At 42.0% G+C, this 20,034-nt stretch overlaps 1 protein-coding gene and 1 pseudogene across 2 annotated transcripts in view; one reads left to right on the top strand and one right to left on the bottom strand.

The window, feature by feature from the left end:
• Nucleotides 1-10,933, bottom strand: part of ENTPD7 (ectonucleoside triphosphate diphosphohydrolase 7) — a gene marked incomplete at its 5' end in the record, with an annotated part of 36,941 nt that extends 26,008 nt beyond the window's left edge. The window contains 2 exons of the mRNA XM_081105223.1: nt 9,634-9,816; nt 10,926-10,933. Of these exons, the coding sequence (XP_080961349.1) occupies nt 9,634-9,816; nt 10,926-10,933 (191 nt within the window). The remainder of the gene's footprint in view (nt 1-9,633; nt 9,817-10,925) is intronic.
• Nucleotides 10,934-17,357: 6,424 nt separating this feature from the next.
• Nucleotides 17,358-17,759, top strand: LOC308528798 (small ribosomal subunit protein uS8-like; annotated as a pseudogene). The gene has a single exon. The product of its transcript is annotated as a small ribosomal subunit protein uS8-like (transcript).
• Nucleotides 17,760-20,034: the final 2,275 nt, after the last annotated feature.

The following is a 20,034-nucleotide window of genomic DNA, read 5'->3' as shown; positions in this document are numbered from 1 at the left end:
AGCTTAGTGTGAAGAAGCCAGGTCCACAAAAGGCACCACCATTTAATTCATTGTTCATGAATCTTCATCAAACATCTACATATGCCAGGTACATAGGGCTATGGGTCCTAACAAAGGAGTGAAGCAATACTGACCATATGTCCTGATGTATACGAGGCAACTGCTGATCTGTTTGCCTAGAGACCAATGAAGTTAGATAACTAAAAGACTCCTCCGTGTTTGGGGGAGTCTGAAACTGGTTGTGGCAAGCTCTTCAGAGCATTAAAGAGCTCCTAGGCCCAGGGAAATACCTGGTTTTTGTTGTTATAAGCCACTAACTTCTGCGGCGGTTTGTTAGACACATAAAATAACTAAAATAATTCTAATAATTTCTATCCTTTCTGTATATAAACATAAAAACACTATAGAATGATGTATCTCTTGACATGACATGTGTTTTCTGATTTTTATTTTTATTTACTTTTAGAGAGAGAGGAAGGAAAAGGGAGAAGAGAGAGAGAGAGAAAGAGAGAGATCAATGTGAGAGAAAACATCAATTGGCTGCCTCCTGCACACCCAGTACCAGGGATTGAGCGTACACCCCAGGCATGTGCCCTGACCGGGAATTGAACCAGCAAACTTTTGGTGCCTGGGACAACGCCCAATCAACTGAGCTACACTAGCCAGGGCAGGGTGGTGATATTTTCTCATGGGACTTTTTGCTTTGCATTTTAAATTGCTACAATTACAAAATAAATAAATAAATTGCCGCAATTACATGAATAAAAAAATGTATCTCATAAAAATAATAATTGTTCTTTTCTACAATCTCTTAAACGTTTTGTAGCTATAAAAAGAATGTTCATAAAATATGTAGCATAGGATGTAAAGAAGAAAAGAATGCCTGTGTGCCTAACACCCAGATTAAAAATAAAACATTACACTGTAAAACAATAAAAGCTTCTAGGCCCTAAGACGGTACTTTGTGTTGAGATTTTCTTAGATTCTCATCCCAAGACATCTGACTGAGAGCAGGAAGATGAAACCAGTAAGAGATATTACCAGCAACACCCAGGTCTGAGTCTCAGCCACAGCACTGGCCATGCTGCGTGACCTCAGCAAGCTAGTGAACTTCTCTCAGACTGTCTCCTCGTCTGCAAGATGCGGACAGGGGAGTCTCCGCCCTCAGAGAGGCAGGCATGGGGAGCAGTTAGCACAGTGCTGCGCTGCCGCCGCCACTGCTCTTATCACATAACACTGGGAGAGCAAAGAACAGAAGACTCTGGAGCAAGGGGCTGAAAATCCAGAAAGAAAAGACAGTTAAGAGTTGGTGAATACTTATGAGCACTGAGGCTAAAAAATATGAAGTTCCCTTAGAGCCTGAGGGTCTGAAAAGGACAAATATTGCTGCCTCCTCAAAAGTTTCACTTGAAAAGGAGCCCCATGAGAATGGTTTTTAGCTTATCAGTCAGTAAAGGATTACTATTCTTGGTGCTAAGAATATATATGTGTGGTAGATTAAAATTTTGTCTCGGAAGCCTTTTAAATTTGAATGGGCATCTTTAAAGAAAAAAGATTCAACATTACAAATATAAAAGGGGCGTATGCAAATGAGGAACCTTAAAAATGGAGGTATAATTAGCTTCATGGAAGTGTAGGTATCATTAGCTTTGTGGTAAATCCACCGATGATCAGAACGCTAAGCCACATGTCATGCCGCTCAGAACAATCTAGACTGTGTTTACTGGTGATTTCATGTTGCTAAATAGACCACAAATCCTTACTTTGGACAAAAAAGAAAAGTTGTTAAAACAGAACATGTAGCCCTGGCTGGTGTTGCTCAATTGGTTGGGTGTCATACCATATACTGAAAGGTTGCCGGTTCGATTCCAGGTCAGGGCACATATCTAGGTTGTGGGTTCGATCCCAGTCCTGGCACACACAAGAGGCAACTGATCAATATTTCTCTCTCACATCAATGTCTCTTCCTCTCTCCCTTTCTCTCTCTCTCCCTTCCTCTCTCTAAAATAAATTTTTAAAAAATATCTTTGGGTGAGGATTAAAAAAGAACATATAGAAAACTGTTCTAAAACCAAAAAGTAGAGCTGAGTACCTTTCCTATTCTACAATGCAAAATGCATTTTTTTAAAAAGAGAAGAGCCCTAGCCGGTTTGCTCAGTGGATAGAGCATAGAGCATCGGCCTGCAGACCAAAGGGTCCCCGGTTTAATTCCGGTCAAGGGTACCTTGGTTGCAGGCTCCTCCCTGGCTCGGGCCCTGGTCAGGCTCATAAAGGAGGCAACCAATCGATATCTCTCACATCAATGTTTCTCTCTGTTACGCCCTCTCTCTCTTCCACTCTCCCTAAAAATCAATGGAAAAATCCTCAGGTGAGGATTAACAAAAAAAAAGAGAAAGAGAAGAAGATACAGTTAAGCTTCAATATAATGTTGTAAATTATTACATAGTATAGGGTCAGGTAGAACTTTTTTCTGGATTTGAGAACAAGTTATGGGAAATGAAACAGGTGGTAAAAATCTGTTACACACTGGAAAGTTCATAGTCCTAAAGATTACATTTCACCACATTCTTTCCCAGGCTAATCAAATTACTGGGCTGAACTGGGCACACGATCTACCAATAAACTCGGAACAGCTCACATCTACCACATGAAGGCTGGGCAGCGGTCTGGGTTCATTACAGAACTCTTGCAAATACTGACCTCGAAAGATACCACAGATAGAAAACAGGCAAGATCATTCATTTCCTATCATAGCAGCCCTTGTTGCTCCTGGCTGCTATTTTGCAACTGACCATTAAGTTAGCTGCAATGAGGAATCTAAAACCTTACCTAGGAATGTTTTATACTCCATAACATTAAAATCCATTGGTTATCTAGCACTTTGAATGACTTTTACCCTTGCATAATTTTGTCTCAGAGACTTCATAGGGTTAGTAAACACTTTGAGCACCAATGTTCTAATGTGACCTCTTTTTTCTTTCTTAACATCCATCTACTTCTCTACCTGTTCATCCCCTTCTCTTCTTGACATAAGCTTCCCAGTTCTTAAGAAGCCTCCATTCCACAGTGGCTGATTCACGTAGTAGCCACATGATCTGAAAAGGCCTCCATCTTCTGTTGTAAAACGTGGAGTGTCATTATTCCCCTTGAGAACTTGTATTGCAGTATGAACCCCTAAGACTTCGTTCACATATGTTTGCTCTACTTCTCCATTTCGGCTATCAGTTTCTCAAGAGTAGTTATCTTATACGCAGCACCTTGATATGATCACAGTGTCTCTTGAATTTCTCTGATATGTATCAATCAATGCTGATTAGTCTTGTCCTAGAGCTCATGATATAGAGCTATTGCTGTGTTACTAACTCCTGATGTCTTTGTATCGCTATACTCAAAATCAATTGGTCTCCTTTTTAGAAAGTTTCAATGGCTTCCCAAAGCATCCTGTCATCCTCTTTGGTTCCTGTCAAGATAAACAACTTTAAGCTCTAATTTGGGTGCAATTCAGCTTTTCTTTCTCTTCCCTTCGGAATCTACCTGTTTGCAGAAAAATGTCCACTGATACTAGAACACAAGGGAGAAAGATAGGACCAGAGGCATTTAAGTTACACTTCCCATTTGAGTCTTTGATCAATGCTTCAGGCAACAGAAAACCTCCATTTTTCTCATCTTGCATATAAATAAGTAACTGAAGAATAATTTTCCTTTCTGGAAAGTAATATCACCTCTTTATGGAACTCTGGCATCTTATGACCTATAAGACTTCTTACGCTTATCAAGTACCTGAAGGTCTTCCTCTGGCTAGGCTCCTGACATGGGTGGATGGATGGCTGGTACTTTTTGGAATCTGCAGTCCTGGACTTAGCCACCATGGTCAATTACTTGCAATGGTGGACCCTCCTGCTTTGCTGATGCTGCACTAAGTTAAGCCCTGAAGGGGAACTAAAGCCCAAGAGAAAAGTTCTAAAAGCCTTGGAGTCCCTCACATCCACCTTCCCAGAGATCTGATTGACCATCACACACTTACCCCTCTCCGCATCACACACATGTTTTCTCTCTGTTTGAGAAACATGATTTCCCTCTGGTCACTGCTGAGTCAATGAAAAGAAAGCTACCCACATATACATCACCCAGGGTAGAATTGGAAGACAGTGGCTTTTCACTTCCATTAGCCTGAAAACATTAACAGCATTAGAGCACTAACTGACCAAACCAATACCTAGCTTACAAAAATCAAAACTAATTATACCACTCCTAGAGTTCAAATAGAACTCAGTAGTGCGCCAAAGGTCAGGCAAAGTGGCCCTCATCAGCATGGGGCAACTAGCTCTTTGCTGAATGTCACATACTCTTCAATTCTGTTCAAGGATCAGAATCAAATATAATGACATTATAGCCAAAGTAGCTGTGCATGACTGATGTTAGTAATACATGCCCAGAAAAGCATCTTGTAAGGTTACTCTTTATCTCCTAACAAGATTTAATCAGGGCAGCCAGGAACATTCATATGTTAAAGCTCTGCTTATAAATACTACAACGGACAAGTAAGAGAATAAATAAATAAATAAATGTGAATTAGTGCCTTTAATCTCTGAATTGTTCTATTGTACATAAGAACACAACTTAACTTACCTGAATATCTTAAAGTTAATAAATTTTTTTCTAACCAAAAACAATGCCTCTTTTGACTTGCTTTAAGCAGAAATGAAACTCCTAAGGAAGGCTCAATTTAGCTGTGAACCTAAAACTGCTCTAAAAAAATAACATCTATTAACAAAACAGCTCTGGATTCTATCCTTACTGACATCCCATTGCTCTCTAAATTTGCCTTTCCCTAACTTCTGGTTCTAATGCAAACCACCTCCCTTCTCCTTTCAGACGCACGGTGGGTGGGCACATAATAAAGAAAAAAATGCAACTCCTCAGTTTTGAAACTACTGAGGGGGAAACCCACACACAGGCTTATAAAGTTCTGGGATGCTATCACCCAGAAGTGATAAGTTAAATTCCATGAATAGCTGAAAATTTTTTGAATTAAAACATTTTTTCAATACAAAAATAAAGATTTTTTTAAACATTAGTTACTTTCATACATATTCAAATACAAAGATGCAATGTGTATCAGAGATGATAATTTCTAATTAAAGCAATGCATCATTTATCAAGACCATAGAATGAATTCAGTGTTCTTATGGGCATATTTTCTTGGTCAAGGTTTTCCAAGCTTACTCTCATGAAGGCACCAGTAAGTACAGTAAGTCCTCACTTAACATCATCAATAGGTTCTTGGAAACTTGGATGACTTTAAGTAAAAGAGTATGTAGCAAAACCAGTTGTACCATAGGCTAATTAATATAAACAAGAGTTAAGCTCCTATTGTTTCTGGCCACCAAAACATCACCAACTTCTAAATAAAGACCCAAAACACTTCTAATATTAAACACTGAAATAAATGTAAGCTATACATATATTTAAGAAAGATTAATAAAAACAAGTAAGATAATCATGCTCCAACCTGCTGATTCCAGTTCAGGGTCCCAGGTGGCTTGAGTCCACCCAACAGCTGAGGGCACAAGACGGGAGCCCACTTGGACCTTCCATCGAGGGTACAGTCACACACACCCACACGCACTCAGACTGGGACCATTTAGACCAGCGGTCGTCAACCTTTCGGACCTCGCAGACCACCAGTGGTCCGCGGACCACCGGTTGGCAACCGCTGCTCCAAAGGTTTCCTTAGACATCCAATTCTCCTCATGTGCACATCTTCGGGATGTGGGAAGAAACCAAAGCACCCAGAGAAAACCCACACAGACATGGGGAGGACATGCAAACTATACACAGTGGCCCCAGCCAGGAATCAATTATTTTTTTCTCATCAACACTGAACAAAACAATGTTACTTGAGGACCTGCTATTCACTCTTTGTGGAATATCACAAATACTGATATAACCCTAGCTGGTTTGGCTCAGTGAACAGAGCGTCGGCCTGTGGACTGAAGAGTCCCAGGTTTGATTCTGGTCAAGGGCACATGCCCAGGTTGCGGGCTCTATCCCTAGTAGGGGGCATGCAGGAGGCAGCCAATCAATGATTCTCTCTCATCATTGATGTCTCTCTCTCTCTCTCTCCCTCTCTCTTTCTCTCTCTCCCCCTTCCTCTCTGAAATCAATATACATATACATACATACATATATATATATATATATATGTATGTATATGTATATTTATTAAAGGCCCAGTGCACGAAATTCATGCACAGGTAGGGTCCCAAGTCCTGGCCAGCGATCAGGGCCAATCGGGGCCTTCCAGCTCCTGGCAGGGCAGGGGCCTTCCTTTATTCCATACCACCTCCTGGTAATCAGCTTATGTCATAGCGAGCGATTGAACTCCCGTCTCCCGGTCAAACTCAGGAGGGGAGACTTTGCATATTAGCCTTTCATATATACGTGTATGAATATATATATATATATATATATATATATATATATATATTCATTGTGTAAATTAGGAACATTTTTTTTAATATATTTTATTGATTTTTTACAGAGAGGAAGGGAGAGAGATAGAGAGTTAGAAACATCGATGAGAGAGAAACATCGATCAGCTGCCTCCTGCACATCTCCTGCTGGGGATATGCCCGCAACCCAGGTATATGCCCTTGACCGGAATCGAACCTGGGACCTTTCAGTCCGCAGGCCGACGCTCTATCCACTGAGCCAAACCGGTTTCGGCCAATTAGGAACATTTTAAGTAGGAAAAAATAAGACTATATGTATATAATAAAAAATCACAACCACAAACATTAGCTTAAAATTTTTTTATAAGCTGTTGAACTAAAGTGATATGTGTTGCCATAAATTCCTAGTTATTTGCTTAATGATTTTATCACCAGCTAGAGGTCACTTGTGCTTAAGCAGTAGCTGCTGCCGTAAAAAAAAAAAAAAAAAAAAAAAAAAAAAAGGAATTCTGGAAGGAAAATTTTACAGATTTTTTTTAAATTTTTGTATTGATTTCAAAGAAGAAGGGAAGGGGGAGAGAGAAATAGACACATCAGTGATGAGAATGCCCCCTATTGGGGATTGAGCCGCAACACAGGCATGCGCCCTGCCTGGGAATCAAACCATAACCACCTGGTTCATATATTATATTTTTTGCCAATGTGACAAAAAATAGGTATAATTTTGATTCATTCACACTAGACCAGTGGTTCTCAACCTTCCTAATGCCGCAACCCTTTAATACAGTTCCTCATGTTGTGGTGACCCCCAACCATAAAATTATTTTCGTTGCTACTTCATAACTGTAATTTTGCTACTGTTATGAATCGTAATGTAAATATCTGATATGCAGGATGTATTTTCATTGTTACAAATTGAACATAATTAAGCATAGTGATTAATCACAAAAACAATATGTAATTATATATGTGTTTTCCGATGGTCTTAGGCGACCCCTGTGAAAGGGTTGTTCGACCCCCAAAGGGGTCACAACTCACAGGTTGAGAACCGCTGCACTAGACAGTTATTGTTGTGTTGGCTATTGTCATTTTTTTCATTTTAACAATCTAAGTGCCCTTAAACATTCTTACAGTGCCCGACCAAGTAGGCTCAGTTGGTTGGAGCACTGTCCCAGGCACTGAAGAGTTTGATTCCCAGTCAGGGCGCATACCCAGGTTGCAGGTACCATCCCAGTTAGAGTATGTAAGGGAGATAACGGATCAATTTTTCTCTTTCTCTCTCTCTCCCTTCCTCTCTCTCTAAAAATCAATGAAAACATATCCACAGATGAGGATTAAAAAAAGAAAAGAAAATTATTGCAGCACACCAGTTGAAAATCACTACCTTAGAACAATGGCTCTCAACTCCAGCTGCACATTAGAGTCACCTTGAATATTTAAAATAAAAATAAAAACAATATATGGTGGCACTTATATAAAGTAAAACATATGGCAACAATAGCACAAAGGGCAAGGCCAAAAGGGCAGATTCTTACAATATGTGTAAAGTGGTATATTACTTGAATGTAGACCATGATAAGTTAAAAATGTATACTATAAAGGTTAAATCCTAAAGTAATCACTAAAAAAGTAAAAACAGAGTTATACCTAAGAAGCCAACAAGAGACAAAACATTATATGCAGAGCCCATGGACACAGACAATAGTGTGGTGAAGGCCTGGAGTGGGGCAGGGGTGGGTGGAAAGGGCGTAGGAGGGAAAATGAGGGACATCTGTAATACTGTCAACAATAAAAGTAAATTTTAAAAAGAGAGACAAAATGGAATAATACATATGCAAGTCAAAAGAAGAGAGGGAGGAAAAGAGGGAAAACAAACATAGAACAGATATGACAAGCAGAAAAGAAATAGCAAGATAGATTCAAACTTAAACATAATTGATAATCACATTAAATATAAATGGCTTAAACACCCCAAATAAAAAGCAGACACTGTCAGACAGGATAAAAAGCACGACTCAGCTAAATGCTGCTACAAGAAGCCCACTTGAAATATAAATACCGAAATAGGCTAAAACCAAAAGGATGGAAAAGCACCTGTCACGCTAACACTAATCAAAAGAAAGCTTAAGTATATTAATACCAGACCAGTAGATTTCATAGCAAAGAATATAATGAAGGATAAAGAGAGTCATTCAATAATAATAAAAAGGGTCAATTCATCAAGAGTACATAACAATCGTAAACATTTATGCACTAATAAGTTAGCCCACAAAAACAGGAAAATAGGAAAGATGCCTTTCAAAGTTAAAACACAGCATCATCATTCCTGAATCAAAACTGAAAATTGTCATAGGACAATAAAAGAAGAGAACCTAAAAAAACAAACAAAAAAACTGAAAATTGTCAAGATTGTTATGCAATTAGTCTCATGCAATTTTACTAACAAAAGTACAGTTTTTCCCAAAAGGGTCTGTGTACAAAAGGGGCCACATGCTGACCTGACAAGCTCAGGGGAGGCCTGCATGGCAGTCTTGCAAACTCAGAGACCTAAAGTAACCACAAAGGATGGTCTGAAATTAAACTTTAACTAAAAGCAGTTATGGTGGGCAGTTACGTCCTAGGCCAGTATCTTCACTGACAAGGTCAACCTATACCTTAACTGAGCCTATCTCTCTTTTTGCATCTATGATAACATACCCTAGAAATGTCTGGGTAACTTGTAACTTCCCTTTTTCTGGAGCCCCTGGGGCACAACCAAATGTGCTGGGCGCAAGTACAGATACCACAAATTCCTTCATTATCATGTTAATTGATCCTGCACCCACTTAAGTATGTGTCCATCATTTTACGTTTTATCCAATCCCAGGGGTTTCCCTGCTTTGCTTCATCCCTCCTCCTTAATCTATCACCAATGAATTTCACGTAACCCACCTATGTCCGTCCTTTGATTGCAATGCATAAATATAAATGTAACCCCGCCATTCTCCGGAGCACTATCTCAATTCGTTGAGGTTCATATGTTGACAGTTTGGCTCAAATAAACTCAGGAAAATTCTTTACAGGTTTCAATGGGGTTTTTTTACGTTAACAGGTCAAAGGTAGTAATATGTTAAACAGCTTATCAAAATATTGATGACTTCAATGCAAAGCTGAGGAAAGTGATCTAAAGCTGACTCACCTTTCATATTGCCTATCTCGTGGTAATGAAGCACCCGAATGTCGAAAGTCCATGATTAACATAAGTAGAAGGAGACAGGATATGAAGAAGAGTCCTAGGAATGCCACCCGCTGACGGGGAAATGGGCTCACTGTGGGCACAGTAAAGTACCAGGAGGCTGGGCAGAGGTAGGAAAAACTGATTCTGAAATGAGACAAACATGAGTAAGAAAAGTCTCTACAATTGAGTACTGAAATAGAGTTTTTAAACTGGATTAAAGCCCTTCCTACTAAATGCAAAAATTCATGACACCAGAAACTTAAATGTTCTTCGAGTCTCAAATTTTAGAAAAGGACCTATAGGGTTCATGGTGCTTCTACCATGTAAGTCAGAAAAGCTGTATCTGATCTTTTTCCAAGTCTGCACTTTGGGGTGCAATTCAAAGAATTAATCTTATTTTATTGAAAAGATCGCGTCTCCCTGAGCAACTTCATAACGTTGACGAATCAGAGCACTACGACATTCCCACCAAGAATGCTGTCAAAAAATTGGGCAGTCAGGAAATGTATTCCACTGATTTAAAAAATATTTTAATAGGTAATACATGCACACAGTAAAAAAAAAAAAAAAAAAATCAAACAATTTAAAAGAATAGTGAGTCTTTTGCCCTACTCCAACCATTTCCCTCTCAGAGGCAACCATTACTACCCAGTTTCTATGTATTTTTCCAGGGATATTCTATGTATACACAAGCACAGATATATATTATATATGGTAACACATCCGTGTGTGTGTGTGTGTGTGTGTGTGTATGCATCTCCATTTTGTTTTGTTTTACACCTTATATACTGTTCTGCATCTTTCCCCACTTACTGTTTGACAACTGTCCCGTAGCCACAGATCCACATTAATCTTTTCTGAACGCTTCAGAGTATTATTACAATGGTCGGACAAGTGTATTCAACTGTGCAGTTCATTTTCTATATTGATTCAAAAGGACCTCAGTCTGTTTTCAAGGTTCATTACAAAATAAAAATCTTTTTAACCTAGTCTCACTCAAATGGAAATCTGAAATATTACAGTCTAACCCTTCCTGAGCTGAGCAAGCACTGACCTGGGCCGAGGGTTAGGGGCTGGAAACTATTGTATCTGCCTTCAAAAGAATGAAACTTTGATCTTTGCAACCATGTGTCCCGATGCAAAGTCCAGATGCAGACCCAGGACGAGCTTCACTTTGTAACCACCTCCCAGGACCCCTCAACCTGCGGGCCACCCCGCACCGCGCCCAGCTGAGAAGGAAGTGACAGCCTTACCTCGCCATGGGTTCCCCTCAGTGGTCCCAACGCCTGTCACCTCCTTTTCCTTCTGCCCTGAGAAGGCGGTCTCCTTGTCCCAGGCATCTCCTAAGCCTGCAGCCTGGGGAGAGTTGGATGGGTTTCAGGCTTACCTCCAGCAGTGCCCACGAGACCAGACCTCCAGGAGGAGGCCAGGCGCCCACCCACTCCCCGGGCTCCCGTTCCAGACACGTCCGCTCGGGTTCTGGGGCCCGGCGGACCCTCCCCGGCTCCCTGGGAGCGGGGCGTGCTCGAGGGCCAGCGGTGTCCCGGAGGAACCGGCAGCCCCCGGGTGGCGGGGTGGGGGTTCCCGCTTCGCTTCCCGTCCCCCTCGGCCCCGCCGCCCTCCAGCACTCACACTCACGGGTCCAGGGGCCCGCCGCTCCTCAGCACCTCCCCGCGCGGTCCCGGGCGAATGCCCACGGTCTCCAGCCCAGCCGGAAGGAGGCCTGCGCCGGCGGCGGCGCCACGTCCCCAAGGAAACCGCAGGGAGCCAATGACTGACAGGGGACCCACGGAAAGGGACCCGCCCTCCGCCCAGCCAGAGCCACCGGCGAACCAGCTTCGTGGGCCGCACGTCCGTCCATCGGAATAGCCAATCCCCAAGAGTGTTCGGCCTCTAACGCCCGCCCCAGGATTCCGAGTGCGTCCAATCCGGAAGGGTGTCGTGCCGCGGCTCCGCCCGGAGGGGCCGGCGGAGGGCGCACAGGTGAGCGGTGTGGCCGGCACCCGGACACCCGGCTCACTCCGCCTTCCGAGCGGCGGAAAGTGTCCGCCGGCTGCTTTCTCCGCGGCTGCTCCCAGGACAGAGCGGCCTCGGTGGGTGGGTGGCTCTCGGGGTGTCTGCGACAGCAGTGCATCCCTTGCCCACTACCTATTGGAGGTTTTGTGTCCACCAGCCCTGCCCGGCAGAATGACAGTTCTTCCTCCTCAAACCTGTCCTATAGCCTCCCAAACGGATGCCTTGGCTGCGTTGTTTTGTCCCGCGAGAAAAACATATCAATTGGGGACAAGGACGTCTACACCGAGGCGCTTATACCCATTCATTCAACATTAATTGATTGTCTGCTGTGTGCCAGACATGAGCCAAAACGTAATGTTTCCTTAATGCGGTTTTTCTTTCTTGTTTACACAGCCGTTTCATTTCCAGGAGGGAGCCGCTCGGAAAGGGTGAAGTCCAAGTCCTTACAAACGTGGCACAGGCATGGCCGTCCACGACCCGCCCGTGCATCATATCCGCTGCTCCTTACCTCCCTTAATGGGCTCCAGCAGCACCTCTGTGGGTCCTGCCCTCTCTGGTATTGCTCCTTCTGCCTCTCCCCACCCCTGCAGCTGCCTTGAATGTCCTTCCCTGACTTTTAGCAGGCCAGCTAGCCTCACCTCTTGTAAAAGCCGTACTTGACCTACACCCCGTTTACATATACCTGTTGTTTCGCTTACTACACGAATTGCAATTATATGTATGTGTCTGTCTGTCTGTCCAAATGGACAGAATATCCTTGAGGGCAGGGAGTGTGTGCTTCCACTTCAATGTTAGGCACTGCCTGGCACATAAAATACACTTAATATATAAGTGAACGAATAACTGGAATTAAATGAGGACAACCCAAATGAGAACAAAAAGAGGCTATTTATTCCATGTCTGCTATAACAAGGCAGTCAGCCACCATCATTTGTGTCTGGCAGAGACTCAAAGAGTGTCAGGGGAGTAGGAAGCTAAAGTAAAAGTAAAATGAGGGTGGGGGTTTAGGTTTCCTGTTTGCTTTGATTTGAGAGTATTAGCATGAGGAAGCTGGAGGCAGACTAACCAGAAGCAGGGCACCTTATGTAATGGTGTTGGGAGGCGGGGTGACGCGGTGGGCGGGGGGGGGGGAGCATATTTGGCTTTCTCTAATTGCTTCTGAGTTGGAGGGGGAGGAGCAAAAAATAGGGAAGCAGACAGTCATTGATCAGTCAACAGTTCTGGGCTGATTGCATCAGAGGTTGTGGGTCAGAGTTCTAATTGTGATATACTAGTATAGTCTGGCAGTTGTCCAGTTTGTATATTCCGTATTATGATTATAGTTGGCCCTTGAACAACATGGATTTGACCTACACAGGTCCACTTATACATGGATTTTTGTTTTCAATAAATATATACAGTGCTATAAATATATTTTCCTTATAATTTGTTAAGTAACATTTTCTTTCCTCTAGCTACTTTACTATAAGAATACAGTATATAACACACATATAAAAATGTGTTAATGGACTATTTATGTTATCTGTAAGGCTTCTGGTCAACAGTAAGCTATTAGTAGGTAAGTTTTGAGGGAGTCAAAAGTTATAGGCGAATTTTCAACTGCACAGGGTTGGCACCCTTAAGCCCTTGTTGTTCAAGGATCACTGTATTGTTTCTCCCTCTAGGACCCTCCCAACCTAATTGGCTCCCTCACTTACCTTTCTCCCTTGATTCTCAGTTTCAGCGTTCTTCTCTGTCCCTCAGTCCCTAGTCTTTTTCAAGTTTATCTGGACCCCCAGAGGCCACATTGAGTAAAATAGTTGCATAAAGTTAAGATTAACCACAAAATTATACAAATATCAGGTATTTTTTTATTCTAGAGCCCAGTTCAGTGCCTGGAACAAGCTAGACATGGAAAAAAACTCAACAGATGTTTTGGATTCTTTTTATTATTATTGACGTTGCCTTCCAACTGTGCGGTTCTAAATCTAATTTATGTATATTTCAAACTCTAGTATTCCACCAACTCTAGTGTTTTTGAATGGAAACAGAATTTCTATTTATGCTTTAAACAGTACTTAATTCATATAGTTTATTAACTATATTAACTTAGAACTTGAAGTTGCATTGAAACAGCTTCTAATTTACATTCACATCTACTATTATGAAACAGAAAACAAACCTGCATTTTAAGTATTTATTTATTTTTAATTTTTTGTTAATCTTCACCTAAGGATATTTTCCTATTGATCTTTTATTTTTTATTATTTTTTTAAAATATTTTTTACAGAGAGGAAGGGAGAGGGATAAAGAGTTAGAAACATCGATGTTTCTCGATCAGCTGCCTCCTATACACTCCCTACTGGGGATGTGCCTGCAACCAAGGTACATACCCTCGACCAGAATCGAACCCGGGACCCTTGAGTCCGCAGGCTGACACTCCATCCACTGAACCAAACCGGTTAGGGCTCCTATTGATCTTTTAGAGAGAGTGGAAGAGAGAGGAAAAGACAGAGAGATACATCTATGTGAGAGAAACGCATGGATTGGTTGCCTTCTGCACGTGCCAGAACGGGTCTGGGCAGGGGAGGAGCCTTTGGTCCCCAGGCCGACACTCTATCCACTGAGCCAAATCGGCCAGGGCCAAACCTGCATTTTAATCCCAACTCTTTCTCCTTTTCTTTGTCTGACTGGTTTGGACAGTACTTCCTTCAGTAAGTCCGTATGCCCTCAGGCATTTGTAAAGCATGAGTCTTTACAAAGACCTGCAATGTTTATCTGATTAACAGCTCACTGAGCTGAGTTCTGAGGTTTCCAGTTAGAAAGCAAAAAAAAAAAAAAAAAGGCGTTGAGATAATTTCTCCATCTCATTTGCCGTACGTCAAGTCAACATGTTGAAACAAATTACAGAAATCCATATTTCAAAACATGTTTTTAACTGCTTTTTAAAGGCTTGTCTACAATTACATTTGCAGTTTTCTCAGGAAGTTCTTGACTCTGCCCAGTCCTGAGCAAAATCAGCCAAACCAGTCCCACCCTCGGTGCCAGTTGTCCGCATTGCCTTATTTCTCCAATCAATTTTCTTTCATGCCACACTCCATCCTGCCATAATCTCTGAAGTAGTGTGGTCTTCACTCTTCCTCAAGTGTAGTCATCTAGCTTCAAATGTCTTGGAGACACCTCATTATCCAAGACCAAGCTCATTGTCTCTTTATTCTCACCTACCTTATCTACTCAAACCTCCTCTGTTCATATTTAACCAACTTTGATTAAATACCCTATGATTCACCCAAGCACAAATTTGCAAGTCATGCTAGAATCTCTTTCATCTACTCCCTTTCACCATTCTATCCAATTACTCTCTGGGTGTTCCTAATTAAAATGTCTAAAATCCTCTCCAATATCTTTCGATGTTGCCTGCTAACCTGTGGCCCTGCCTCCAGATCCATGCTCCTCCTGAGTATCCCTCCATTCTGATACACTAGTGAAATATAATTGTATAACTTCCTATTTTAAAATCTTTCCATGTTTTCCCCATCCCAATGGGATATAGTCCCAATTCCTTTGGCATGTTGTGGCAGATTCTGCTGACTGCCTACCCAAAAAGCCAACAATCTCTTTCACCTTGTTAACAGAATCCCAATTTCATTTGAGTAACTACAATACTATACTTGGCTATGTGATTAAAGAGAGCTAGGCTCCAACCCCACCCCCAGGGAATAAACTATGGTTGGTCTAAGTCAATCATGATGGCCTATTCTAACACCAAATATTGAACCTGGACATCTGATGCAGTTCTAACCAATGACACTGAAGGGGAGTCAGCTGTTGGAAGGAATGAGAGGAGGAGAGAAGACATTTCTTGGAAAAGTTTTCTCTATCCTAAAAAGAGTATACGTCAATAAAAAGTTTATAACTATGGTGGGGGGACAGGCCTGGGAGTAACAGGGAAAACTTGGGTCCTTGATAACATCATAAAGCTGCTAAGTAAACCAATGTGGGAGCAGCCCTATGTATGGACATATTATTTGAGATGTAAATTCATCATTGTTCTTATTTTTAAGTCACATGAATCGGGGGATTCTTACTTGTTGACTCCTAACTAATACATGTGGCTTACAATGCCTAATATGATCTAGCTCCCAATATCTTCCAAGCACCCCAATAAATATTCTTACCCACAACCCTGCCATATTTACAGTTCTCCGAATTATGCCCTTTTCACCTCTGAGCTTTTATAATTGCTGTTACTTCTGCATAAAAATGACTTTCATTTCTCTATCAAACAAACTCGTAATGATCGTACTGAGCCTTCAAAACTCAGCTCATATATCACCTATTCTGTGAGCTCCCCCAGTCAGCTCAGGTGCTTCTCCTTTGCTCATGTATACTTTTTTGGAAAAAAAAATATTTTTATTGATTTCAGAGAGGAAGGGAGAGGGAGAGAGAGAGATAGAAACATCAATGATGAGAATCATTGATCAGCTGCCTCCTGCATGCCCCCTACTGGGGATGGAGCCCACAGCCTGGGCATGTGCCCTTGACTGGAATAGAACCTGGGACCCTTCAGTTTACAGGCTGATGCTCTAGCCCAGTGATTATCAACCTTGGCTGCACATTAAAATCACCTGGGAATCTTTTTAAAATCCTGATTTCTGGGCCTCATCCTCCGGAAATTCTGTTTCTTTGTTACTAATGTTGTGGCCTCACCCCATAACAAAGAAACAGAATTTCTGGAGGATGAGGCCCAAAAATCAAGATTTTAAAAAGATTCCCAGGTGATTCTAATGTGCAGCCGAGGTTGAGAACCACTGCTCTAGCCACTAAGCCAAAACGGCTAGTGCCATGTATACTTCTTTAGGGCAAGACTAATTATTTTAAAAGCTGGCAGCTGTTTGAGTGGACCTGCTATCAGTTGACCTCGTAGGAAGACAGCATATCTAGGTTTTAGAACTCAATGAATATATTTGGTCAGAGAAAGTGGGATCCCCTGGGCTTAGCCTAAATGGGAAAGGTTTAGACCAAGATAACTTACTCTGCATAATGAACTACAGGAATTTTGAGCATTCCCTCTAGATACTGGGTTTGGGCAGCTCTGGTAAGGAAAAAAGAGAGATGAAAAGAGAAGGGACCTATGCAAGGTAGTGGCAGACGGAACTAAAGAGAAGGGCCTATGAGAGAGTCCCTGTATTATTTGTCTGTAGTTGCATAACCAATTACCCCAAAACTTGGTGGCCTAAAACAACAAGCATTATTGTCTCTCACAGTTATCATGGGTCAGGAATTTGGGAACAGCTGGCTCAAACTCTCTCATAAGATTGCAATCAATGTCAGCTGGAGTTTATAGTCATATGAAGTCTTAACTGGGACTCAAAGATATACTTCTAAGATGGCATATTGTGTGGCTGGCAAGTAGATGCTGGGTGTAGGTGGGAGGCCTCAGTTCCTTTTCATATGAGATTCTCCCAGGGATGCTTGAGGTCTTTATGACAAGACAGCTGGCTTCTCCCAGAGCAATCTGAGAGAGGGAGGGAGGGAGGGAGGGAGGGAGGGGGAGGGAGAGAGAGAGAGAGAGAGAGAGAGAGAGAGAGAGAGAGAGAGAGAGAGAGAGAGAGAGAGAAACACTAGGTGGAAGCTCTATGCTTTTTCTGAATTAACCTCAGAAGTCACATATCAATCTTTTGCCATCTTTCTGTGCCACCATAATGGTGCATGTGGAAGTCCTGGCTGTTGCTTTCAAGGGCATCAACAATGTGGAAAGAGAGGCAAATACCAGGTTCTTACTAGGCCATGCTCCAAAGTCATAGTCAGTTTTCTAACCGTGATGAGGAAGCATGGCTACACGGGTGAATTTGAAGTCATAGATGATCACAGAGCTGGGAGAATGGTGAACGTCACATAAGCCAGTTAAACGACCGTGGAGTGAACAGGCCCAGATTTGATGTACAACTCAAAGATCTAGAAAAATGACAAAATAACCCGTTCCCTTTCCATCAGTTTGGTTTCATTGTACTGACAACCTGGGTGGGCATCATGGACCACAAAGAAGACAAAAACACGCAGGAGGGAAAATCCTGGGATTCCTTTTCTAGGGGTGTAATCCAAATGTGCAAATAAAATGCCTCAATGGAAATAAAAAGTCACTTCTGCCACATATTACTTATTAAAAGCAAGTCACTAACTCCCAGGCAACATTTAAGGGGAAGGTATTTAGGCTCTACCTTTTGAAGGGAGGACTATCAAACACTATGTAGACATTTTAAAATCACCACAGTCCCTAAGACGATGTGGTCAAAGAAATTTCAAATAAAAGTGTAGACATCTAGGGTTCAATTTTGAGTTCTGTGTTATGGTATAATCCTTTCCATGACCCCAAAACTTTAATAAAAGCTGAATAACACTACAGCCATGTGTTAGAGTACTTTGAGGAATGTGAGGAATGAAGGCATAGCAGTGCAAAAAGATGACAACTGTGGGAGGTGAATTAACAAGTAGGATAATTGAAAAAAAGAGTTTAAATTTAAATTTGCCCTAATATTTAGTACAATAAGAAATGCTTGAGCCCTAACCAGTTTTGCTCAGTGGATAGAGCGTCGGCCTGCAGACGCAAGGGTCCCAGGTTTGATTCCGGTCAAGGGCATGTACCTTGGTTGTGGGCACATACCCAGTAGGGAGTGTGCAGGAGGCAGCTGATTGATGTTTCTCTCTCATTGATGTTTCTAATTCTCTATCCCTCTCCCTTCCTCCCTGTGAAAAATCAATAAAATATATTTTAAAAAAAGAAATGCTTGATATATGAAAAAAAGAAAGACAGAAAGAAAACTTGACAATCACAGGAAACAATAGTCATTCAGATAAGTGAAAGGCTGTACTTTAGGGGTACCAGCAGGGGAGGCAGGGTGCAGTACTGCAAACTCTGTCTAAAATGCTCCCAGTACTTGGGAGCCAGGCATGAGGAAAAAGCTATTGATCCCCTTCTCTGGGTATCCATTCTAATTTTATTTGGGTGTGAGGAAGGTACCTTGTGCATTTGAGGATTCTGACTCCACCCCTGATTCTAGGAGGGGAACATGTAAGCCAGGCCTAACATATGAGGCAAAATTCCATCCCTTGGAAACAATTCTTTTTAGGAGTGGACATGTAGCTCAATTCCAGATAAAGAGACATTAAAAAAATTATTTTATTTATCTGTTTCATTTTTCCAACATCATTTTTATTTTTTAATCCTCACCCGAGGGTATTTTTCCATTGATTCCCAGAGAGAGGGAAAGACAGAGAGGAATATCAATGTGAGAGAAACATAGATTAGTTGCCTCCTGCACTTGCCCTGGAGCCTGCAAATCAGGTACATGCACCTGATCAGAATTGAACCCGGGACCCTTCAGTCCTCAGGCTGATGCTCTATCCACTGAGCCAAGCTGGCCAGGGCAAAGAGACATTTACTAGGGCAAATAAAAAGTTTATTTGCTTTTCTTAGGGAGTGTATGAGGGAGCAATTCCCACTCTCCCGACCTTCCACTCCCTAGATTCTTAATGGCATGCATGGTTAAGCCACTGAGTCAAAACAAACCTGCATTTCATTTTATGTCTGGACATCCAACTATTTGAGCTAATATCTTTTATCAAATCAATATGAAATGAGTACTTAGTCTTTCAACTTTTTGTATGTTTAACAATTTTCACAATCAAATGTGTGTGTGTGTGTGGGGGGGGGGGCGGGGGGACGACACTACACTTGATACTATCTCTCAACTACCAGGCTGGAAAAGATTAAACTGTTTGATATGCATTATGTTAGTAAAAACCCACTCTATTCTTCCAGATGCTCAGGTCCAAAATTTTGGGAGTTATTCTTAATCCCTCTCTTGCTCCCAACCCCACATCCAGCCCATAAGTAAAGCCTGTTGACACTGAAAGGTTAAAGTCGGTGATGTGAGGGCAAGCTAAATAGCCTTCTCAGATGGTAAAGGAAACTGAATTTAAGGAAAGGGGGTTGGAGGATGGGGATATCCAAAGGGAAGGGCTACACAGCAGGCCCTGAGCCAAAGGGTGTTGGGTCCAGGGTTGGCAGCAAATATATACTTAGGACAGTGAAACAAGGAAGAGCATAGAAGCGACAGGAAAGACGAGGCTGGGCTGCTTTGGCTCACTGACAAGTCAGAAAAAAGGGGGCCTTAGAGACAGGTTCAAGGGGTTAGCTCAGATGAGCTGTCACTGCCCATTGTTCTCCTGGTTGCAAATCTCATGGGGTCTCTTAGAAGTTAGGGGGTACATGCCTGTGGCAAAGGAGAGGGAGAAGGGAATGGGAGATTAAGGGACCTTAGGGGGGTCCACAAGTCACTTTCAGAGAATCTGCAAACTCAGAAG

This window comes from Myotis nattereri (genome assembly GCF_964212035.1).
Source record: "Myotis nattereri genome assembly, chromosome: 13".
NCBI classification, from domain to species: domain Eukaryota; kingdom Metazoa; phylum Chordata; class Mammalia; order Chiroptera; family Vespertilionidae; genus Myotis; species Myotis nattereri.
This window is presented reverse-complemented; position numbering and strand designations above follow the sequence as displayed.